Below are 25,358 nucleotides of genomic sequence, written 5' to 3' on the forward strand. Positions count from 1 at the left end.
ATTTACCTTAGGGTTCACGTTTGGTGGTGTGGAGAACCCAGAAATAGACCCACATAAATATCATCAACCCATCTTTAACACAGGAGCAAGGCAACACAGTGGAGCAAACATAGTCTTTTCCCCAAATGGTGCAGGAACAACTGGACATCCACATGTAAAAACATGGACCTAGACACAGAACTCACAGCCTTCACAAAAATTAGCTCAAAGTGGATCAGAGACCTAAATGTGAAAGATAAAATTATAAAACTCCTAGAGAAAACCTAGATGACCTGGGGTTTGGTGATGACTTTTTAGATATGACACCAAAGATACAAATCATGAAAGAAAGAATTGATAGGCTGGGATTTATTAAAATTAATAGTACCTGCTCTGCAAAACAAAACAAAACACAGGAGAATGAAAAGATGGGCCACAGACGGGGAGAAATAGTCCCAAACTGTCTTTTTAATCATTTTGTTCCTTTTGAAGTTAAGATCTAAACTAAAATAGTTCAGGTTCCAGAAATTCTCAGAAAATAGTCATTATAAGCAATCTGCTGTTAAGTAGGTTTGTTTTTTTCCCACGGAGGTATTTATAGCCAGTGCCAAGAAATCAACATTGGTTAATAAATGAAACAATTAATTAACATTTTTTGGACTGGGCAAGGAAAGGGCAAGTAGAATATTCATGAATCAAGTTTTCTGCTTGTCCTCTGTTTTCTTCTTAGTGTTGACTTCTGTCCTATTAATTTTCACAAGTATACTTGACATTCTCTAGCCAAGCACAATATCACACACCACACTGATCACCCTTTCATATGCGAATGCTTCTGATCAAGCCAGTCATTTCTCCTGATAGAAATTCTTGAGAAAGGTAGTAGGTGATTTGTATTTAATTTTCTTCATTTTGGATCTCCTTATGCTCTGGCATTTACGAAATAAGATGCTGGGAACAATATGGAAATGATAGATTGTTATAATAGGAATATCATCCTAAGATTTCCCTTACATCTTACTTCCCTAAGACATGAGGCTCAAGTGCCATCAAACATGTTTGGTGCCAGCACTGAAGATGAAAAAGTCCTAGGTGTGAAGGATCAGCTGCGATAAAATCACACAGGGTAATCTAAGGTGGTGGTGGGTTGAACAACATTTGGTGTTAACAAAAATTTGCCGCATCATCTCTCAAAGAGGTAAGATGTGTGCTTCCTGGTGGATAATTATGATTCAGGAGATGCATAATGTGCCGGCTTGTTAGATTTAGGCCTGCACATTAGATCTTACACTTTAGATCTTTGACCTGGTATATGATCCATTCAGTAGAGGTAATTTTTCCGTTATTTTTATTTCTTCCTGCTTCATGCTTCCTTGAGGCTTCTAACTGAAGTTGACACAGTAGCTACTAACAACAGCTCTAATTCAGTCACACCAGCTATAGGGTGCAGGCTGATTCTGCAACCCTGTGTGGCAGGTGACAGAGTAGGAGTGAATGACGGTGCCCACCCACAGGGGAAAAACAAAATAACAGCTTCCAACAGTCAGTTGTGGAAATTCCCTTCTGCTTATCCTCAGAGTTCTCAGAGGCGTCCCGCCTCTGGGAACAGGGTCTTAGTGGGAGAGAGGAGAGTGTTGCTGTGTCTCTTAGCTCTTACAGCCCCCTGGAAAAAGACTCTAAGTCTTCAAAGATAGCCCTGAGACCTCTGTGAGTGGGGGGAGGGGGCATCATCTGTTGGCCCCTGGAGATAAGGAAATGTTTGTCTTCAGACCCAAGTATAAAATTCTTGGAAGGTTATTTTAAGAATAATATGGTATGCCCCAAAAGTAAGAAACAAGACTTGCTGGCTTATGTCAGTATTTTGTGATGTCTTTGTATTGGTTGGAATGTTATTTGATCTCTTAAATACCCTTAATATAAAGTGATCTTGAATGACCTAAATTAATTTCCCGAAGACAACTCTCAGATTATTAAATCCTTTGAAAAGATCACAGGAAAAGTCATTTGCTGTCTTTCCTTTTGACAAAAGTAAATGAAACTTTGGAATAGAGGAACAAAGAAAGAAAAGAAACTTGCCCCCAACTGCCCTGAAGAATAGTTTTTCTTCTAAGGACCCTGTTTAAAGTAAATTTTGCAAGCCAACTTAATTTCCTTACTTTTTTTTTTAACTACTTTGATTCTTTTGTAAACAATTTCGAAAATTTTAATGTCAGATTGACTTCATTCAAGAAGAATTGGCTTTAGATCATGACATAGCAGTTGAGGCTTAATGTGCTCTTTTATCTATCAGAATTTTGTACCTAGAAAATCCCTTTTACTTAAATCTTAGAAGATGATTTATCTAGGACATTTTATTATAGTTCATGACATCTATTCACGTTTATTTTATAGTCATAAACAAAAAAATAAAACCATTAAAAATGTAGTTTTGACAAATACCTCAGTATTTTAAAGCCACACTTGCCCCACCAATTGATGACAGATCAAAATATGCAATCTAGCATTTCACTCATTTCCCTAAATATACTCTCTAATCTAAAGGTAAAATTAAAGAAGACATGTTTTTTCTTCTATTTGGTGATTTGTTTGGTTTATTCTGAAGCAAAATTTCAAACTTTAAAAACGGAGTGACAAACTTTGTCCAATTGTGTTGATTTCCTTTCATTTACTCTGGGTGTCAGTTTCCTAAACCAGCCGTAGGCGTGCTTTTTCTCAACGGCCCTTTAGTAAGTATCTGGGCCGGTTGGTGCAAAGCCGCTGTGGGCCATGTTATACCAGCGGGTGGCCGAGTCCCAATACGACTTCATTTACAAAAATGGGCAGCACTTGTGGTTTGCTAGCTCCTGTTCTAAACTTCCAGGCCTTTTACCAAAACCAACTCTGTGCTTCCTGCCATGGAAGAGACCCCCGCTTGTCTTTGTACCAGCTTTGAGAGACTTTACAGCTTCACGGCATGGGTGTTTCCAGTGTGTGCTCAACATGGCAGTAACTCTGGATCATAACTCTCGGGTTCTTTGTGCTTTTCAGAGTGTGTTCACGAGCAGGCTTTCATTTTATGCTTAAATGAGTGGCTGTGACTGTCCCTCTCTGGCACGTGGACTAGGGCATTTCTCAGGCACAGGTTGGCCCCTCTTCTGCGTCCTCGCTGACCTCTCCATTTCTCTCTGCAGCGTGTACTCTGGGCACCAGTCCATCCTCATCCCGCCTTCAGAGCTGGAAACCAACCCCGCCTTGTGGCTTCTTGCTGTCAGTCAGTACAAAGTCCGCGATACGTTTTGCTCCTATTCAGTGATGGAACTCTGTACCAAGGGGCTGGGCTCACAGACAGAATCCCTCAAGGTAAGCAGCCCTCACCAACCTCTCAGGCCCTGGAGAGGATGTCCCGTGTCCTAGGAAATCAGTGTCCAAGGGCATGGAAGGGGGTTAGGGAAGTTAAAATAACCCTTCATAGAAGTCAAGGCTCACAAATTTGTTTTCATGTGCAAACCTTGTTTTATAGCATGACTGTTTGGGCACTGCCACAAAGAGTGCGAGTGTGTATAACTGACGTCATTAATTCCATTAGGTCTTCTTGAAGGTCCTGAATTGCTTTCTTATTTGTTGGTGAATTCAGTTCTTCAGTCCAGTTCATTTTATTCTGACCCTGGTATTCAAGTCATAGGTTTGAATTGTGCCACTAGTTTTATTTCCCTTGAAGACCCTGATTTATAGATCTCAATCGATCCTAACCAAAATCTATTTTCACAATTAAGTGAACAGTGGTGTTTGTGTGTGTGTGTGTGACAATAATAGTATTTCCCTCTATTTAAACCAAGGACATTTCAACAAACATATTTCATAGTAAATTAAGTAGCCTTTATCCAAGTAACTAGTTTTAATTTATATTCCTTCCAACTACTATTTACTGCTGATATGCCCAGATGTGTGGGTTGCTATGTATAAATCCAGATTATCCTTTGTGCATGTGTGTGTGTGTGCACTACAAATAGTAAAGCAATACAATTGTTTTTCCTGAATTTTTTTTTCTTTTTTAGACTTAATGTATTAGAATTGAACAGGAAAATAAAATGCAAGATAATTTTGATATTAAGTTATATAAATAAATGTTTAATTACTTGAAGTTATATATTTATGCAGGAAAATAAATTTATAAAACATAATTATTACTCATGTCCACCTATATTACATTATGAAATGAATGAGTGCAGTTCATCAAATTTCTCTGTAGGTGCATAAATAACCAAAGTGAAATAATATCATAATTGAATGATTTCTAAGCACTTTGGATATTGATTCATTTAACCTTTACAATAGCTCTCTGAAATAAAAACCATTCTTGACTTCATTTTAAAAATGAAGAAACTTAAGTGACAGGTAAATTAAGCACCCTTTCCAATTTCTTGCATTTAATAAAATTTGGAGCTAAATTTTGAATCTGTGACTCCAGGTCCACCATTTCAAACCCCAGGCTGCATTGTCTCCCAATCCATACCCAAGTAAATCATTTGTATTACTGAGATTTTAATGTCTCCTGTGTAACTGTATGTGTATGAAATCATGTCTATATACTAAATGTCAGCGTCAGCACTATCTTGTGTGTTTCCCTGTTCAGTTCCAGAGCCGTGTCAGCTCTCTCTCTCTCTCTCTCTCTCTCTCTCTCTCTCTCTCTCTCTCTCTCTCTCTCTCTCTCTCTCTTGCTCTCTCGCTCTCTCTCTTCCTGTAACTACATCCTTGCAGATGCTTGAAGGACCGATGGGTCTGCATATGGCGATTGTTCTTCAGACACACCACTCACCTCATGGCAAGCGCAGCCCCTAGCTCTCACGAGGCCCCAGTGTATGCTGACTCACTAGATTCCTCCTCCTCTGAGCTTCGCTGTTTTGCTCAGCTGACTGAATTTGGTGCAGAATGGAGGAGTGCGGACCTTAGAAACAGAGATGCCCTTGATATGAGAATTTATCTGTGACCTTTGAAGTCTCAGGGGACATAAAATGTCTTTTGCCCAAACATTTTAGCTTTCCACTCCTGTATTAAAATAGGTTTTCTCACCCTGGCCAGTGTGGGTCAGTTGGTTGGAGCATCAACCTGTGCACCTAAGGGTCAAGGGTTCAGTTCTCTATCAGGGCACATACCCAGGTTTTGGGTTTGATCCCCAATCAGGGAGCAAACAGGAGGCAGCCAATTGATGTTTCTCTCTCACATCCATGTTTCTCTCTCACATCCATGTTTCTCTCTCTCATCCATGTTTCTCTCTCTCATCCATGTTTCTCTCTCTCCCTCCCTCCTTCCTCCTTCCCCTTCCTCTCTCTCTAAAGCCAATTTTTTAAAAAAGTTTACTCATATCTCTCCAGTTCCTGTGCATCCATGTCTATAGAAATCTTTACAAATGCTTCCTTTATTCCCCAAACCCTGCCCTTTATTTTGTCCAGGACCTTGCTTCTCCTCAACCTTTCTCTTCCTCATTCTTGCTGTTGCTTCTTGCTGTTATTTAAAGCATCTTTGTAACTACATCCTTGATAATCTGTTATCTGTATGATTGATTTTTTTTTTTTTTACACATCCTAGACTGTTTCAATTAATAGCATGGAACCTTTCGAACCTGGAAATGGATGTCTGCTGTGTGGATGAGCCTGGTTCTGGAGGTCACACACCTAAGTACTTGAAAGGCTGATCTCTACTGCTGCTGTTGTTTCTAGGCACGAGGACTGGACCTATCCCGGGTGCGGACGTGTGTGGTGGTGGCAGAAGAACGACCTCGAATAGCACTCACCCAGTCCTTCTCAAAACTGTTCAAAGACCTGGGCCTCCATCCGCGGGCGGTTAGCACCTCGTTTGGCTGTAGAGTGAACCTGGCCATTTGCTTGCAGGTGAGTTTTGTTGAAACCAACAGTGCTGGGGTGACAGAGTCACTGTTGATGACAGGTGTGCAGCACACGCTCAGGCTCACCCTACTTTCCTTGGCCGGCGCTTAGCTACATTTAGAAGATGTGATTGGTGCACAGTGTTTCTTCCTTCTTATTTTTTTTATTCTGTATTTGTCACTAACCATTGTTCATAATTAGCATCCCTGGGACATTTTAACTTCTGTAACAGGTGCACTGTTTGTCTGCGGTTGGGCTTTCTAAAGGTTAGGCACTAGACAAACGTTTCATTGTGGCAAGAATCCTTGTCTTCTGAAGTACTTAGTCTTGTGTATGTAGACAGTGATTCTGCAGGAAGAGTGCCAAACATGAAGCAGGTTTGCCAGTTTGCTGCTGTGGTGGCAATTTAGAACTAACAATTACAGCTGCATTTCTGTGGCATAGTGTGAGGCTGCCCTCCTAAGATAGCCTTGCATTAACCACCACTAAAAAAATACGTACTTATTTTCTTTCTGTATTCGTCCGCTGCCGAGTATCTTCACTCCTCCTTTCTCTTTCTGAACTAACGTGAGGTCCAGTCCGTGGCGATCACTGTGCCAGGTCGGGAGGCCTGAAAGAAAGGAAGGGAAAGCGGTGTAGGAATGTTCTCCCCTGGGCCCTTCCCACAACTTCACCCAGGACAAGCTCAGTTGCAGAGTTTGTTTGTCAAACATATTAAAACAATAAAAGCTTGACTCACAGCAGGTACTGGAATGAAGACCAGTTGACACAAGTCACCCTGGTCTCTACGCCCCGCCCACCCACTCTCTCTAAATCCCCAGAGGTGGTTGCTCACAACCATGTTCTTGTCCTCATTGAACATTTCCCTGTAATCAGCGAGAAGGGCAGTAAAAACACAGATAATTTTTTTTTTGAGTAAGTACAGAAAATATTTTAGTCAAAATAAACAGCGTGAGAGGGTGAAGAATGGCTGGGACACACAGGAGGCAGTTTTAGGAAGGGTGGCCACGGAGGCTTCTCTAGGAGGTGACGTGGCAGCCGAGTGCCCTGTGACTGAACCAAGTCCAGAATTCAGGCACAGGTGGCAGCGCGTGCAAAGCCTTGAGGCTGGTCAGTGAAACGTCCGCTTTCTATTCCGATCTTTCAGAAGGTAGAAATGTGTGATGATGGCACCACACACACAGAGCCAGCTGTTATTTTGTTTTTCCCCTGTGGGTGGGCACCGTCATTCACTCCTACTCTGTCACCTGCCACACAGGGTTGCAGAATCAGCCTGCACCCTACAGCTGGTGTGACTGAATTAGAGCTGTTGTTAGTAGCTACTGTGTCAACTTCAGTTAGAAGCCTCAAGGAAGCATGAAGCAGGAAGAAATAAAAATAACAAAAAAATTACTTCTGCTGAATGGATAGTAAAAGAACAATCTCAGGCATAGCCCAGGTCTGAGGGCAGAAATCCCATGTCTCCTGCTCCCCGTGTACTTCTATGGGGCCTGGTGCATAATAAATGTTTTAGAAAGCAATGCCAAAAATACAGGTTAGCCAATCAACAAATAATACCCATAATTTCATCTACCCAGAGATCATTATTAATCCCTTGATGTAAAATAATAATAATAATATTAAAAGGCTAAAATATTCGAAACTCTGTACCTAAATATTTAAAGCCATTGAAAAATATACATGGTTTTCCCTTTGAAGCACCAGCTACTAATCCTAGGTGTACCAGTTAATAATGGCAGATTTTGTAATCAAAGAAAACACGATAATTTCAAGAGAAACATCAGAAGTGCTTTATTCACAGTAATGTCCATCGCTAGCTACACATTTCCCCCATCTGTCAGGTAATTTGTGGATACTGTCCCAATAGAACTTTTCTTGTTTTGAGGCAAACCATTCAGAGACCCAATTTTCCACTTCTTCGTACGTTTTGAAGTGCTGCTAGAAAGTGCGTGTACCATCGATCAGAACGAGTGGTCATCTGAAGGAGCAAGGTCTGGTGAATATGGTGGGTGGGTTAATACTTCCCAGGCAAGATCTTTTAACATGTCTTTAACTGGTTTTGAAGTGTGTGATGGTGCGTTATCATGAAGCAAAATGACTTTGCCGTGTCTTCTGGCACATTCTGGTCGTTTCACGATCAAAGCATGGCTGAAATTGATTATTTGTTGTCGGTAGCGATCAGTATTAACGGTTTCACCTGGTTTTAGAAGCTCATAATACACCACACCTTCCTGATCCCACCAAACACAGAGCATTGTCTTCTTTCCGGTGATTTGGCCTTGCAGTCGATGTTGATGGTTGATCTGGATCAACCCATGATTTTGTGCATTTGGGATTCTCAAAATAAATCCACTTTTCATCGCCAGTCACAATTCGATGCAAAAAAGACTTTCTTTCGTGCCATTGAAGCAACATTTTACTGATGACTTTTCAGTTTTCCATTTGTCTTTTGTTCAGTTAATGTGGCACCCATTTTCCTTCCTTTAAAATATTTCCCATTGCTTGTAAACGATCGGACATTGTTTGCTAAGCAACATTTAATCTTTCTGCAAGTTGTTTTTGAGTTTGACATGCATCTTCATCTAATAATGCTTGTAATTGTTGGTCTTCAAACTTTTTCGGTTGGCCTGGATGTTCTTTGTCTTTCACATAGAAATCATCACTTTTAAAGCGTTTAAACCAGCGTTCACAAGTATCTTGAGATGGCGCATGTTCACCATAAGCTTCCTGAAGTATAAGATAACTTTCAGAAGCACTTTTCTTCCAAATAAAGTAATGAATTAAAACTTCCCGCAAATGCTCTTTTTTTGGCACGAAATTTGACATTTTTAAGCATAAAAATATCTATGATGTTAACACCTTCAGCAAATTTGACATATGAAGTTTTGAAGCTTGCTGTCAATACAACAAAATAGCATACATATCAAATCGCACATATATCAACATATGTGTAACTCCACCTATTGAAAAAAATCCGCATTATTAACTGTTATACCTAGTGTATGTGAAGTTGGTGAATGGATGTATTTGTTTTCCGTGGATTTGTTGTGTTATGACCGTATTGTTTTCTCAGTCGGATTGTTTGTCATCCTTACTCAGTGGGCCTGCATTTGGCTCCAGGTGTTTTAGCAGAAGCCGCCCTGTTCAAAGGGAGGAGTCTCGACCTCTGTCCAAATGAGGAACGAAGCTGCGTCAGGGATGCGGAGTTTACAGGCTGTGGTCTCCGGCGGTGTTTTGTGAGGTCCGGGGGTACCACCTTCCAGAGGTTCCCTGGTCGGGAAAGGCTGAGTGAAACCACTGACATGTTTTCATGACTGAGAATGAAACCTGTCTGACACGTGAGAATGTGAAGCTATACAGAGATAAATTAGGGTGATTTTTTTTGCTTTGAAGAATAGTCTTCATTGATGGCACCTGAACCTTTCATGATCCAGCCTCAAGCTTCTCTTCCCCACTTTACAATCTGATGTGAAACGACAGTGTCTACCATAGAGTCATTCATGCTTTCACTTCCTGACCCCCCGAAACCCGCTGTTCTGGGCCTGAAATGGGCTGCCGCCATCGTCACGTGGCGGACACGGCTCCTTTTCCAGGTCTCCTTTCTGATCCCTGCAGCTGGAAGTATTTTCTTCCGTCGACTTCCTGTGGCCCTTTGTCTCTCCCACTTTATACTTTCTAGCACGTTTTATAAATACTTCTATAACCGACTTCCGGCCCTGTGCTCTGTGAAAACCTGTTAGAGAACTCAGTGTCTCCCAGAGCCAGTCACTTCTTGAAGTGAATCCATTTCTTGGAAGTCCTGAGTGCAGTCCCTGCACCTGCAAACCTGACTCACAGGAGAGAATAACCTTTCCGACAGGCCTCCCGTGTGAAGGGAGCTCACGGCAGCACTGAATTTTCTCGGGAATGAAGCACAGTGTGACTCTCAGCAAATGGAAGTCCACAGTGTCATTGTCACACTTCCTTGTGAGCGGAAATCAGGGTGTAGTGCTCTTCAAGCTTCCCGCAGCATTGGCATCTCAGACAGCAGGTCCAGGCTGCACCATAAAAAAAAACAAAGAAAAAAAAAGGCATCCACGCTCAGCCAAAAAAAAAGCAACACTGTTCTTTAACAAGTGTACTGGACCCTTCAGTTGTAGGCAGCATCTAGTATCTATCCCCACAGCTCATGGAGAGGGAGTTCAGTCATTTCATTGTACAATGAGAGAAACAGCTGAAACCGGTTTGGCTCAGTGGATAGAGCGTCGGCCTGCAGACTCAAGGGTCCCGGGTTCGATTCCGGTCAAGGGCATGTACCTTGGTTGCGGGCACATCCCCAGTGGGGGGTGTGCAGGAGGCAGCTGATCGATGTTTCTCTCTCATCGATGTTTCTAACTCTCTATCCCTCTCTCTTCCTCTCTGTAAAAAATCAATAAAATTTAAAAAAAAAAAAAGAGAGAGAGAGAAACAGGCTCAGAGAAGCGAAGTGAACTTTCCTGATGGACAAAGCAGGAGCTAGGCAGCATAGAACAGTCTCCCTGCTTGCAGACTATGGAATTCAGGCAGCACAGTGCTTTCAACAAATCCAGCATTTCGCAGCTTCGTTAGGTGCCAGTTCTACAGGAGTATCCGATGAAATAACAGCTTTGTAAACTTAAGTTTTTGCAAAATTGAACTGTGTGCAGGCAGAATAGCCAGTCTTCTGTATTTAACTGTTTCCTTTCCTCTAATATTTTAAATCAAAACTCCTGTTTCTGTGTGACCTAAATGGGATAGTTGAAAAGACACACATCTCTGTGTGGGATGTGCTGTGAAAGGCGGGCTTCCCTCTGCTGGCACTGTTGGCGTGGAGTGGGGTGTGGGGGTGCAGGGGACACCCACCAGGAACGGCTTTGTGCTCAAGCCCAGAGCAGTGCGGCCATGACTTCATGGCACCTGCTTTTGTGCTGTTATGTGAAACCCTGGTGGGTGTTTCAAATAAGCAAAATTCATGAAAAATGACAAATATATCATTGCCAGGTACACAAGTGGGCAAATATAAAAATTTAAATTAGACACTCTTAAAGATAGAAAAATAGAAAGTGGTGGCAATGTCTGTGAAGCTGTTTTTTCAGCTCTTGAATCTTGGGAACTGAGTGACTTGTTTGCCCAGTTATCATTTTGAGACAGGAATGGCACATCAATTATTTTGACGTGGAGTTCCATGTCAGAGCTTTAGGAATGGACTCCTAAAACAGTGTGGATGACTTTGACTTTACATGAACTATTGGTATATTGTAGACTCTGCAGAAGAAAAATGTAAAGTATGAGCCATTTGTTAAACGTAGGAATGACATTTCCCAGAATCTTTAGCTGTTAAAAATGGCTTTAATTTAAAACGATTTCGATTGGTTGGATTTATGGCAAAAGTGGACATTAGAAAGATCAAATTAATAACTTCTGAGTTTAATTGGCTTTAACATAAATTTCCCTTAGTACTCTTAAGAAGTGTCACTTGTTTATTAACCTCTGCCTATAGCCACAATTACTCTTCTCAGAGTATAAGCTGAAAGGTCTTTGGTTCTATTAGATTTAGAAATTTACTTCATTGTAACCGAAAAATTAGCATCCTGCTCACCAGCGGAAGGGAGGGGAAAATGAGGTCTTCTATTTTCCAAAACAGATTTTATTTTTTGCTGTATTAGGAAAAACCTTTAAGCCACCTGACACAGAAACTTTGTTATTTTGTAGAAAAATAATGATTCGTTTATCTGAAAGGAAAGTTTTATTGTGAATAGCTGTGTAGAAATAAATCAATAATAACAGTCAACCTTAAATCTTGAAACTCATACCATGAAAGAGAAATACAGCCATTCTGATGAGGCGAGGTAGACTCACTGATTGTTGAAAAAATCGGAGGCTCAGAGGGCAATGTAAATCTTTAGTAATTCTCAGAATAAAATGAATAGTCTTAATAAGACTTCCATTAATTTGAGCTCTCAATTCATTTTCCCCTCCGCTGCTTTTAGAAGAGGGAAGTGAAAGTAAACCAGGTGCTGCTGGGGTGTTTATGCTCCAGGGGATTGGACACATTCAGCTGAAACTTTCACATCTTGTCCCACTGGTGTATGTTGTCCCAGATCATGAAAATGGACACTGGAGACCATGGGCCTCCTCTTCTCAATTACCCAGAGTGTCAGTCATTCTACCTGGTAGGCAGCAGGAACCTTTCTGGCAACTAAATGAGCAGGAATCTGTTAGGATGTCGTTGGTGTGCCCTCAGAAGCACTGAGGCGCTAAGGACCAGATTTAGGACTGTGCAGCTGGGGATTTGTACCACCAACCAGCTGGCCAAGCTCCACCATGAGCACATCTGCAGCCTGGCCCATGTCACAGACACCTCCACTGCCAAGGACGAGAGCGTGCCCCCTTGTGCCATGAGTGGATGCGACTAATCGGCAGGCTTGGTTACCTATCCACATGCTGGCTTCCAGGAAAGCTGGGACGGAGAGCACTGGATATTTTTAGTTGCTATAGAGGCACAGAGGCTCTCGTATGCAGCCAGGTTCCAAAAGTGGCAGAGTTCCCCAAATACCGAAAGAGGGTTCAGATGCTTGGTGACCAGAAATGAATGACCAGTGGTTACTTCAGCTCATCCTGTTGGCTGCCCAACATTAACACACACTCTTCATGCCATTCTTTTTTTTTTTTAATACGTTTTTATTGATTTCAGAGAGAGAGGGAGAGAGATAGAAACATCAATGATGAGAGAGAATCATTGATTGGCTGCCTCCTGCATGCACCCTACTGGGGATTGAGCCTGCAATCCAGGCATATGCCCTGACTGGAAATCAAACCATGACCTCCAGGTTCATAGGTCAACACTCAACCACCAAGCCACACTGGCTGGGCTCTTCATCCCATTTTTAACCATCATTGCCCCCCCACCACCAAAAAAAAGACCATGCTAATGTAACTTTTACTAACCAATAATACTGGTACATCCACCCTCTGTTCAAAGAGAACAACTGAAGCCTCAGTTACTGAGACCAGTTTCCAGGTCCAGGGTTTCGGGTAATGACCATTTTACCACGGATATTCTGTAAGCTGTACACTAGATTGAAAGTTCACCACCATGGACGGAAGGGAGAGGAAAGAAGGGGCGTATTCACTCATTCCTCTGTACGTTTTGGATGTCTAATGTGTGCTGGGCACTGGCCATTCCCACTTGCAAGCACTTGGCTGGCTCGGCCAGGTCCCAAGTATGCCTTTCCATCTGAATATTCAGAAACTTTGGAAATAGCCCAGGGAGAGTTTAGGGTCCTAGTAGGCTATGATCAGATGTCCAGCACATGTTGAACTCACAAGCTTTACAACCACACGTTCACTTTGGTTTGGGTTATCTCTTGTCACATGACCAAGTGATTCCTTATCAGCCATAGAAAGTTTTCAGCCTTGAACCAAGAATAGAAGTGTCCGAGCTTCTCCTTTGTTCTTTAACCTCAGCAGCATCCACAGAAACAGCCGTGATTTCATGTCGTTCTGTGGACCAGCAGTCCCTGAAAGGGCAGAGAGTAAAGAGCTTGGGCCTGCAACCGCAGGGTCTCTTTACACAGACCCGGCTCTGCTGGCAGAGCTGGAAGCAGAAACATGAAATGTGAATGAATGGGCTGTGTTCCTGGAAGATTGCAGCAACAGGAGGCCTTCTTTTTTTTTTTTTTTTTTTCCTCAGGGTTTGCTGACCCCTGTGAAAGTGATTTCTTTAGCCAGTTTGCCAATTCATGGCATGGACCACCACAGTCCAGCCCAGCAAACAAGTCGAGTTTTCACTACCCTTGAAGAAAAAATAAAAATGTATGAATGAATGAAATAGAAAGTAGATGGATGGGGGAAATCAAGAAGGTTAAAAGTTGAGTCTTCATCAAAATTATCAAGTTTGATAAACTTCTAGCAATACTGACCGTTAGGAAAAATGCTGGCGAGGATGGGGGCAGTTTTGGGAGCCTTGGACCTCGCTGTTGGATTGGCACAGCTGCTTTAGAGAGCAGTGTGTTAGTTTCTTGTGCAGTTGAACATGGACTTACTCTGTGACTTAGCAATTCCATTCCAGGATGTTTACCCACGAGATGAAAAGGTGTGTTCTCCCAGGGGCCTACACAGGTTTATAGCAGCCTTGTTCATAATCGTCAAGAGTTAGGAACAACTTGGAGTTCACTAACTGAGACTGGAAGGGCAGGAGTAGTCTGCCTGTGCAGTGGAATGCTATTTAGTCATGGCAAGGAGTAGACTGCTCCTACATGGAGCAGCATGGAAGTCTCTCAGGAACAGTTTGCTGCGTGAAGGAAGCCAGACACAGAAGTCTGTATACCATATAAGTTTCCTAAGGCAAAACTGTAGGCACAAGAGTCAAATTATGGCAAAGTGGCAGTACAGGACTTTTGGAGTGATGAAAATTTTCTGTCTTGACTGTGATACTGTATACACTTGTCAAAATCAACTTGTACACTTAAGGATAAATTTTATTACATGCAAATTATACCTAGAGACATCTGACAGATAATGAGGGAGGGAACAAGTTACAAGTATTAGAAATAGAGATTCCTGATTAGCCAAGATGAAGCAGCAGGGACCAGATTTGCTCTCTCTTCTGAGTAGACAAATATATAAAGAAGACACTGGACCCCTGGCAGCACAAAACAGAGATCCTTGAGAGACAAGCTTAACCTGTGATTTCCTTAGATTGCTGCCTTGAGAGAGTGTTTGAACTATGGTGCAGGGAGTCGAACTAAGGCAGAGCCCAGTGTGCTCCTTGAGTGGAGGAGAGGGAGCTGAGGGCTGCTACAGCTCACAGAATAGAGTCCCAGAGAGATCCTCCCCAAGTGTCCACAGAGGACCCTCCCCACATATCCAGGTGAACACCTGTCAGCATACCCTGATTAAAGCATCATCCTATCTAATAAAAGAGAAACATGCAAATTGACCATCACTCTGCTACGCCCACCAGCCAATCAGAGTGAGTATGCAAATTAACCCAACTAAGATGGTGGCGGCCACAGAGGCTTGGGTTGCCCCCGGCGATGGAGGAAGCCAAGCTTCCTGGCCGGCCCTGGCCTCCGCTCAAGGCTACAAAGTTTCAATTATAGAAGATAAATAAATCGCAACAAAGATGGCGGCAGCCACAGAGCTGGAGCGAGCAGGAGGCGTGGGTTGCCCCCGGCGATGAAGAAAGCCAAGCTTCCCGCCCGCTCTGGCCTGCCTTGGCCTCCGCTCAAGGAGGGGCTGGGACCTTGGGTTGTCTGGGGCAACCCAGGCTACCAGCTGGCCCTGGCCTCCGCTCAAGGCTACAAAGTTTCAATTATAGAAGATAAATAAATCCCTGATACCTGCTTCCAGCTGGCCCTGGCCTCTGCTTGGGTCACTGGGGGGCGTGGCCGGCCTGCAAACCACCAGAGGCCCCTTGCCCAGGCCGCCCCGCGCCCCAAGGGAACCCCCACCCTGATCCTGGACACCCTTCAGGGCAAACCAGCCGGCCCCCACCCGTGCACCAGGCCTCTATCCTATCTAATAAAAGAGTAATATGCAAATTGACTGTCACTCCAACACACAAGATGGCTGCCCCCATGTGGACACAAGATGGCCACCACAAGATGGCCAGCAGGGGAGGGAAGTTGGGAGGTGCCAGGCCTGCAAGGGAGGGCAGTTGGGGACAATCAAGCCTGCAGGGGAGGGCAGTTAGGGGTGACCAGGCAGGCAGACGAGGGAAGTTGGGGGCGACTGGGCCTGCAGGGAAGGGCAGTTGGGGGGGACCCAGGCCTGCAGGAGAGAGCAGTTAGGAAAGACCAGGCCTGCAGGTAAGGGCAGTTGTGGGGGACCCAGGCCTGCAGGAGAGAGCAGTTAGGAAAGACCAGGCCTGCAGGGAAGGGCAGTTGCGGGGGACCCAGGCCTGCAGGAGAGAGCAGTTAGGAAAGACCAGGCCTGCAGGGGAGGGCAGTGTGGGGGGACCCAGGCCTGTAGGGGAGGGCAGTTAGGGTTGATGAAGCTGGCCGGGGAGGGCAGTTAGGGGTGACTGGGTCGGCAGGGGAGGGCAGTTAGGGGGACCAGGCCTGCAGGGGAGGGCAGTTGGGGGAGACAAGGCCAGCAGCGGAGGGCAGTTAGGGGTGACCAGGCTGGCAGGGGAGGGCAGTTAGGGGTTAATAGGCTGGCAGGAGAGGGCAGTTAGGGGTGACCAGGCCGGCAGGGGAGGGCAGTTAGGGGCAATCGGGCTGGCAGGGGAGCAGTTAGGCATAAATCAGGCTGGCAGGGGAGTGGTTAGGGGGTGATCATGCTGGCAGGCAGAAGCGGTTAGGGGCAATCAGGAAGGCAGGCAGGCGAGCAGTTGGGAGCCAGCAGTCCTGGATTGTGAGAGGGATGTCCGACTGCCCGTTTAGGCCCGATCTCCTAGGATCAGGCCTAAACAAGCAGTCGGACATCCCTCGAGGGGTCCCAGATCGGAGAGGGTGCAGGCTGGACTGAGGGACACACACACACACACACACACACACACACACCCATGCACAAATTTTGTGCACCGGGCCTCTAGTTTTATATAAGAAACTAACCAAAGCCTGGAACAGAACTAGCCAAAAGGATTCAAGGGAGTAGTGCTTCTTCCTACCAGTCAGACTGAAAATTCATCATTCACGAGAGCACCACTCTGGGCCCACCTCACTAATCTTAAAACGAAGCACTACATGGGCAGTGGGAGTGGGCTGTGAGAGGTCAATGGGGGAAAAGGAAACATATGTAATACTTTCAACAATAAAGAATTAAAAAAAGAAAAAGGAGAACCTTGAGGATCAAGCTCTTTCCAAATAATTAGATGTGGAACAAAGCTCAAGAATTTACAGGAATGCCCTGACTTGGTAGCTCAGTTGGTTAGTGCATCACCCTGACATACCAGGGTTGTAGGTTCCATCCCCAGTCAGGGCACATACAAGAATAAACCAGTGAATGCATAAATAAATGGAATAACAAATCTCTCTCCCCCTCCTTCCCTCCCACCCTCCCTCCCTCCCTCTCTCTCCCTTCCTCCCTCTCTCTCTCCATCCTTCCCTTCCTCTCTCTCTCTAAAACCAATAAATAAGAAATTTTTAAAGAATTTATAGGAATACAAATATATCCAGCACCCAAAAAAGTCAAATTACAATGCCTGACATCCTATCAAAAATTACCAGGCATACCAAGAAGCCGGTAAATACCAATCAAAACTGAACAAAACTGACACAGATACGGATTTTAGGTCCAAGGACAATAAAAGAGTTATTTTAACCATATTTCAAATATTCAAAAGTTAAGAAGAAACATAGAATGTTGAAAAGGAAAAAAGCTGAAATTGAACTTCTAGAAGTGAAAACTATAATATGTGAGATGAAAAATAAAACGGATGGAATCAAAAACAGAAGAAAAGATTAGTGAACTTGAACATATAGCAATAGAAACTTTCTAAAATAAAACAGAAAAAATAATTTTAAGAAATGGAAAACTACAAGGGACTTAATATACATATAATTGGAGTCCCCCACCCCCCAAAAAAGGAACAAGGGGGTTTCAGAAAAAGTACATGAAGAAATATTCAAATTTGATCAAACTATAAACCTACAAATCCCAGAGCTCAGCTACCTCTAACATAACATGAAGAAAACCAATCAATTAAATTGCTCAAAACAAATGATACAAGGAAAGTCTTAAAAACAGCCAGGTAAAAAATCAAGTTATACAGGAACAAAGATAAGGATGACTTAAAATTCTTTATCACAAAAGATGTAAGAAAGAAGAAAGCAGAGAACTTTCTTTAAATACTGAGAGAAAAATATTGGCAAGCTAGAATTTTATATTCAGGGGAAATATTTTTGAAGAGCAAAGGCTAAATAAAAACTTTTTAGCCTCACAAACGCTGTGAATTTACTGCCAGCAGACCCACACAGTGAGAAATCTGAACAGAAATCCTTTAGGCAAAAGGGCAATGATACTAAATTGAAATCTAGGTCTGCACAAGTAATGCTGGAAATGGCAACTGCATAGGTCAACTTGCAATATTTTTTTCTTGCTATTTAAATCTCTTTAGAAGGTAGTTGACTACTTTCATAAAATCCGGAATATATTGTGGGATTTATATGTGTAAAAGTCAACTATATGAAAACTTCCCAGAGGTTGAGAGGGGAGAAGTAGAAGTATACTATCTATACTATTGTAAGGTTCTTATACCATATAGACTGTGATAAATTGATGTATGTCATAATAACCACTAAACTTAAACTTTTTAAAAAATTTAACACACCTACAGAGGACATAAAATGGACCTATTAAAATATATTCAATACAAAAGACTGAAAAAAAGGAGGAAAAATAGGTGGGGTGGAATGAATTTTTAAAAATTACAAAAGATACATCAGTAATCCACTCCATGAGGTTGGATTTTTAAAAAGCAATACCCAACTATACATAGTCTACAACAAACTGAGTTTATCTTTTTTTTTTTTTCCAACAAACTGAATTTAAAAATAAAGACACAGCTCTGGCTCAGTTGGTTGGAGTGTTGTCCTATACAGTATATCAAGAAGGTTGTGGGTTTGATTCCCGATCAGGGCACATACCTGGGTTGTGGGTTCAATCCCTGGTGGGGATGCGTTCAGGAGGCATCCAATCGATGTCTCTCTCTCTCCCTCTTTCTCTCCTTCTTTCCTCCTCCTCCCTTCCATTCTCTCTAAAAAAATATCAATATTTATTGACCATTTGTTTTTCTTCCATGGGCTGTTACTCATTTTCTTTGTCTTTACTTTCCTTCCGATCCTTTCTTCAAGTATTTGATGATCTTTAAGTACTTGGGAGCAGTTCTATGCATTAAGGATCTCCTCATTTAAAGAAAACCTGGCTTGCGTTCTTTAGCAAAGATTTTGCTAAATAAGCACTCCTAATGTGTATCTTGTGATCTCAGATTATTGTACCTTGGGGTTTTTGAAATTTGGAAACACCTACATGTTAACTCCCTCTCTCCGTCTCCATGTGCCCTTGACAATGGAGTGGATGATCTTGCTCCAGTGGCTGTGTGGGTGTCCTCCACACATCTGGAAGTTAGGAAATTAGTTCCTAAACATGCGTATTTTTTCAAGATACAACCTTGAGCCATTATAACAAAAGTTATGAATTAGATAATATAGAGAGAATATTGACTTTTGTTCCAGTTAGTATTTAGAGTTCGAGGAATCACAAAGGACACTATTTAAACCACTGCATTTATCATGAAGAGATCCAGTAAAAGCCCTCCTTGCCTTCCAAGTGCATGCACCTTCGCTGGCCCTGATCTCCATCTTCGAGGCCTGCCTGTTTCCTAAACATAAAGGTGCTGAGAAAAAGCAGTCGCCGTAGTTACCTTCACGAAGGGAGGAACAGAGCAGGGGTCAGATCATCATTTTACCTCTGGAACCATTGGTTTTTTTATAGACCCACCTCCAAGTTGAGTGGTGGTAGTTTCTCCATCTGGCTGTGTTTATCACCAAGTTAAGACTCCTGTTGTGTTGCTGCTCTTGTCACCTCTGGAGTCCGCCTGGTACTGAGACTGTAGGGAGAGGGCTCGGTGGGGCCGTACAGACACAGCAGCTGCGTCAGTCCAGGGGCCATGGGATGACTTGCGCCCCTCCTGCATTTCTGGGAAAACAGATTGTGTCAAAGGACTTGGCCTGAATTGTTGCTTTCTGGAGTTTTACCACCATGCCAGTATGGTAATTTAATGGGGGTAGAGATGGGTACCAAAATCACAGAAGGTGAAAAGAAAACGAAAGGAGGTATCTTTGGGGTCAGCAGCCATGAGGGCTGGCATAGGATGCGGAGTAGATCACGTGTGAGCCTGGTGGCCTGGTGTTTGGTTCCTTCATGCTGCAGACGTCTTTTGGCCTCTTTCTTGTACCTAATCTTGTAGGTGAGAAGTTTAGATGTAAAAGCATCCAGGTTCCCTTCATTACTGTGATAGGAAACTTGGAACTGTTTCAATGAGGAACACTCACCTTTATAATTCATACTCCTTCCTTCTCTCTGAAAAGAAAAGAAACTTTAAAAAGGTACCAGGAAATTTAACTACCCAGTAATACCACTGAACCTTAGGAAGGAAGGAAAGGAGGGAGGGAGGGAAAGGAGGGAGGGGGGGAAAGGAGGGAGGGAGGGAAAGGAGGGAGGAAGGGGAAGGGAAGGGAAGGGAAGGGAAGGGAAGGGAAGGGAAGGGAAGGGAAGGGAAGGGAAGGGAAGGGAAGGGAAGGGAAGGGAGGAAGGGGGAGGGAAGGGAAGGGAAGAAGGAAAGGCAAGGCAGAAAGGCAGGAAGGCAGGAAGGCAGGAAGGAAGGAAGGAGGAAGGAAGGAAGGAAGGAAGGAAGGAAGGAAGGAAGGAAGGAAGGAAGGAAGGAAGGAAGGAAAGAAAGAAAGAAAGAAGGAGGGGAGTACTTACGTCTGTGTGTCCATGGGCAGTCATCTATTACTTTATTCTGTTGCTTTGTGGATATGTTGACATCCTTTTAAGATTTTTTTTTTTTTTTAGCCTTTAATGGTATAGTGATTGATTTTAACTATTTCCATATTTGACATTGATTTTGATCTTCTTTTTACTTTGTTCCCTGCTTGTTGCATTCTCCTCCCTACCCCTTCCTCTTCTTCATCCCATTTTTTACTATTGGGTTGTTTCGTTCTGTGTCTGTTGTGTGTCGTTTGTTTTTGGTTTCTGTTGGCCTGGTGTTCTCTCCTTTCTCTTGTTCCCCACCTTCTGCTGCTGTAGCCCCACAGGCTGTGGAAGCTGGCCGAGCAGGTAGGGATTTCCTCTTCATCCACGCCAGTGCCTACCACCCACACCGACCTGTCAGCTTCCTGCAGTGGGACAGACTAGGAGTTGAGTGCACAGTCTGACGGGGGTTTACAGACCACCTGGGCAAGAAGACTGATGCCCAGGGCGACGTCATTCCTCAGATCTGTCCAAACGTTGTGTGATGAGTGCTGTACTTTCATTCATTGTACGCCATTAGTGATTGCTTTGCCATTTGGAGGCATCTCCGTTTTACTTCACTTTCCACTTTTGGTGACCTGTTTTCTGATTTGTTCACTTATTAATTGGCCCTCTATGGTTACGTGCTTTGCATTACTTAGAGCATCAAACCACTTCTCCACTCAGCGCTGTCTGTGACACAGCTCCTCTGAATGGCCACAGGTTAGAAAGAATGCTCTTGGCTTGCACTGTAGTAAGCTTCCAGCCAGAGCTCTCTGTCCGTGGTGAGGCCCCAATGACTGGGACTGTCCAGTAGGACAGTGTGTCTTTATTTCTATCTTTTTAAAAACATGCCTTTGGTACAAGATTTACATTCTCGCCTGAAGAATTTTAGTTCTTCAAATAAATTCTGAGGGTGCCCTCATTTCTTGGCAAATCTGTTTTAGGTTCCATCTTTTTCTACCCAGGGTATTGCATTGCCTTCCCAAGAAATGTACGTAGATGTTTGGCTTGTCATGTAGCTTTAGTGACATTGCTCTTACATGGACAGAGCTCACTGGTTAGAGGTCAACTCAGCACATGTTTTGAAGGGAGTTGTGGTGCAAGGTAAGATTTCTGGACCCCTGCGTTACATAAGTAGTCAGATGGCTCAGAGCACAGAGCACCGAGTGCTGCCCAGCTGCCCAGCGGTAAACACGCCACCTCCTTGGCCTACATCACAGAGGAAAGTAATCTCCCGCAGCTGGGGGGAAACCAAGACACAAGTAGGACTAAAAGGAAAAGATATTATCTCTTGTCTCTTCTTCCTTAATCTGTCCATTCCTGTACATGTTCTCCTTCAGTATCTTGAGCTGTAGATATTTTTGGGTGCACCTGGTCAAGTATTTCAGCAAATGAAGCTTTGTATCCTGACGGCCTGCTTTGGCAGGCAGACGTCTCAGCAGTTTCAGGCGTCTTTTCTTCGGAAAGATGTGTGGCGTGCCTCTTTTCTTATCTTGATAAATGTGATTGGCAGTCAAGCTGTGTGAACGCCCAGTGTTACTCTATTAAGTTCCTTTCGGAACTGAGGTTACCAAACTGAAAGTTAACAGGTATCTTAGAGAGTGGTGGTTTCAGTGCTTTTAGATTTTGTTCAGTTTCAGATGTCACCGAAAATATGCTTACTAGCTTGTAGGACACAGACCCAGATTCCTCCCACACATACACGTGTTAACCTCACTGTGTCCTTGCTTGCAGGGGACCTCAGGACCTGATCCAACCACCGTCTATGTTGACATGAGAGCGCTGAGGCACGACAGGTATGATGCCCTTGTGATGTCTTCTTGGTTTCTAGACGTGCCAGTCCCCATCTAGAAAAGGAGGGGCAGCAATGTTTATCTGCCCCAACGACAAGTGTCTTATGAATAAAGCAGTGGAGGTGGGCAAGTCGGCTTGAAGTCAAACCCTCTTCACACTCTGTTTTGTTAACATACCCAATGACTTTTTGTCTTAAAATGCACATGGAGCCCTGGCCGGTGGTGCTCAATGGTTAGTGTGTCGGCCCAAGGACTGAGGGTCACGGGTTCGATTCCCAGTCAAGGACATGTACCTGGGTTGCAGTTTCAATCCCCGGCCCCTGTTGGGGCACATTCAGGAGGCAACCAATCAATGTGTCTCTCTCACATAGATGTTTCTCTCTCTCTCCCCCTTTTCTCCCTCCCTCCCACTCTCTCTGAAAATGATTGGAAAAAATATCTTCGGTTGAGGATTAAATAAAACACACACACACACACACACACACACACACACACACACACGCTTTAAAAATAACACAAGTCAAGTTACCATTCTGTGCAGCTTCCTAAGCAGCCTTGAGCAGGAATGAAGGGTGGTGGATGATGTAAGTGACCCTCAAGGAACTTGATAGTGCCCAGGGAAATACCAGTTGCCTGCTTGGGCCTGTAGCCCTTGTTTTAGGTCCTACTGTGTGAAGGGAATCAAAGAGGTTGGAGGCCATCTATGGGAGCCCCCTCGGGGGCTGAGGGCCCACTCAGAGGCACCAGCTGCACTGCAGCAGAATCCCATCTGAGACATTTTCAAAATTCAGAAACTTAGCTGGGACTAGATCAAGTATCTAATGCATATAAATTTCCAAATGTAACATCTAGGCTTTAAAACAAACCTACTTTACTCCTTATAAAAACCATTTGAAAATAACTTGATAACTTCACAAGGTGGGCAGTAGCTCTTGAAAGACCCTGTGTGGATGACATTGAGGCAGTTGTGTGTGGCCTGGCCCTCAGTACACAGGCACAAACATGGAGATGAGACTGCTCACCTTCCGGACTTGGAGAGCAGACTGCAGGTTCAAATCCATTTATCTACGAGAATGGTTATCATGAAGGGCAGGTGTTTCATTCTGAATTATGACTGACTGTCCTGGAATATCAGGATGGTCGAGAGCAGGGACTTAGGGAATTTCTCTTTCCTGGAAAAGGACAGAGATGCAAAGGACTCCTTCCTAACAATGTTTGAACCCAGCCTTTTGGCTCTCTTCAGTGTGGCAAGTCTTCCTGTTGAGAAAAGTGAAATAAAATTGGCACCAGTACAGTGTATGACAGTGCGGTAATAAAATTTCAATATCGGACCAGTATCTGCTCTAGAAAGAGCCAGGGGACATGCGTCCTAGGGCAAGCGTCTTGGTGACTCACTAATTCTTTGAGCCTGGCAAGTCCATAATCCTCTGCAGTGACAGTTCTTTTCTAATCTGTAAATAATCTCCAAGGCATGCTTCTCCCTAACGAGGTCACCCTGAATAGAGTGACTGTGCTTTGTGAACGGGGGTTGCTGTGCAGTGTGTGTTATAAAGATAACCGTTAGGAACAGCAGCGGCCATTGCAGTTAGTGGTAGTGCTGATTCAACAAGCAGCCCAGCTCCAGCCGGGTCAGACGGCCCCCTCCGCCGTCCCGGACACTCCCGAGGCAGCTTTCTGAACCCGCCTGCTCCTTGTGTCCTCAGAGGCTCAGGCATCTTCCACCAGCACCCCTCCCCCAGCCTTCTGGCTCATAGCGGAGAGCGAGCGGCTGGGAGCTGAGGGGCTGTCAGACACCAAAAATGTTTGCGGTGGGCTTCTCGTCTTCATCTTCTTCAGTGCTTGGCTCAGAGAAACCAAAGCACCCCAGTCCCCGGAGCAGACATGACAACAACTTCTGTGCTTCCCGTCCCAGAGCACATTCCCCGGGGGCTCCCAGAGGCACAGCTTCCTCCACTGCCTTCCTCCCGGTGCCTGCACAGGGCCCAGCACTGCCTCTCCTCCTCCTCTCCGTGCTGCCTCTCGCCCTCGCCCTCTTCCTTTCACTCTTTTCCCCCACAGCCTGCGATTGGGGGTTCGGATTTGGACCTACTGACCAGGTACTTCTGTCTCAGGAGCTGACCCTAGTGTTATTCTGGGCGGCAGGGCTGTGCTCAGCATCCTGCCCCGTCCTGCTGGGCCCCTTCTTCTGAAGGCAGCTGGAAACCTCACCAGGCGCTTTCCCTCACCTGTTAGACACCACAGCCCAGGCCTCCCGTGTCACCCACACCTCTCCTGTTTCTGCTCCTCCCTCCACTCTGTTGAAATTGTCCTCATTCTTTCAAGCACAGCTCAAATACTCCTCTAATGTTCCCCCGTGAAAGTATCATCTAGCTCAGTGGTTCTCAACCTTTTTAATGCCGCGACCCTTTAATACAGTTCCTCATGTTGTGGTGACCCCCAACCATAAAATTATTTTCGTTGCTACTTCATAACTGTAATTTTGCTACTTTATGAATCGTAATGTAATTATCTGTGGTTTCCGATGGTCTTAGGCTACCACTGCTGTAGAGCCTAAGACCATCGGGAAAACACAGATATTTACAATACAATTCATAACAGTAGCAAAATTAGTTATGAAGTAGCAACGAAAATAATTTTATGGTTGGGGGTCACCACAACATGAGGAACTGTATTAAAGGGTCACGGCATTAGAAAGGTTGAGAACCACTGATCTAGCTTCACATCTTCAGCATCACTTCTGACCGAATTCACATGCATCAGGTGCGCCTTATGCTGTAGGCTCCGGGGACCGATCACTCAGAGTTCAGCTCTTCCCTCTCCTGCAGTCCTTGGACAAGCTCTGTAACCTCTGCGTCCTCGTGCTCAGAGAGGCCCAGAAAAACCAGGGCCCCAGGAGGTGGCAGCAGGGATAGGAGCTGTCCCGGGAGCCCAGTAGGCAGCAGGCTGTGCTCCCCACGATATGTCTTCCCCATGGAGAACTTGCTCTGTATCCAAACCAGGTTTCCAGGGGAACAAAAGGGAGCTCGCCCTCTCTCAGGCCTCAGCGGGGTTGAGGTAAACCAGGAGAGCCTTTTAAGATAGGGTCTGTCTCTCTCTCTCTCTCTCTCTCTCTCTCTCTCTCTCTCTCTCGTCACTATTCTCATTTTAAAAACGGGGCTTTTGTCTTTGTAAGTTGAGCTGTACAGGCACGCCTCATTTTATTGCACATCACAGATGTGTTTTTTTTATACATTGAAGGCAAGACCCTCCACCAACAAAAACATTGGGA

General features: G+C 44.2%; 1 protein-coding gene across 4 annotated transcripts in view; it reads left to right on the plus strand.

Annotated features, from left to right (window-relative positions):
• DIP2C (disco interacting protein 2 homolog C) overlaps positions 1-25,358 on the plus strand; it is a 396,044-nt gene that overhangs the window by 352,082 nt on the left and 18,604 nt on the right. For all 4 annotated transcript variants that reach the window (XM_079759400.1, XM_079759402.1, XM_079759401.1 and 1 more), the window contains 3 exons: positions 3,147-3,315; positions 5,673-5,843; positions 22,032-22,093. In XM_079759400.1, coding sequence (XP_079615526.1) covers positions 3,147-3,315; positions 5,673-5,843; positions 22,032-22,093 — 402 coding nt within the window. The remainder of the gene's footprint in view (positions 1-3,146; positions 3,316-5,672; positions 5,844-22,031; positions 22,094-25,358) is intronic.

This window comes from Cnephaeus nilssonii (genome assembly GCF_951640355.1).
Source record: "Cnephaeus nilssonii genome assembly, chromosome: 1".
NCBI lineage: Eukaryota > Metazoa > Chordata > Mammalia > Chiroptera > Vespertilionidae > Cnephaeus > Cnephaeus nilssonii.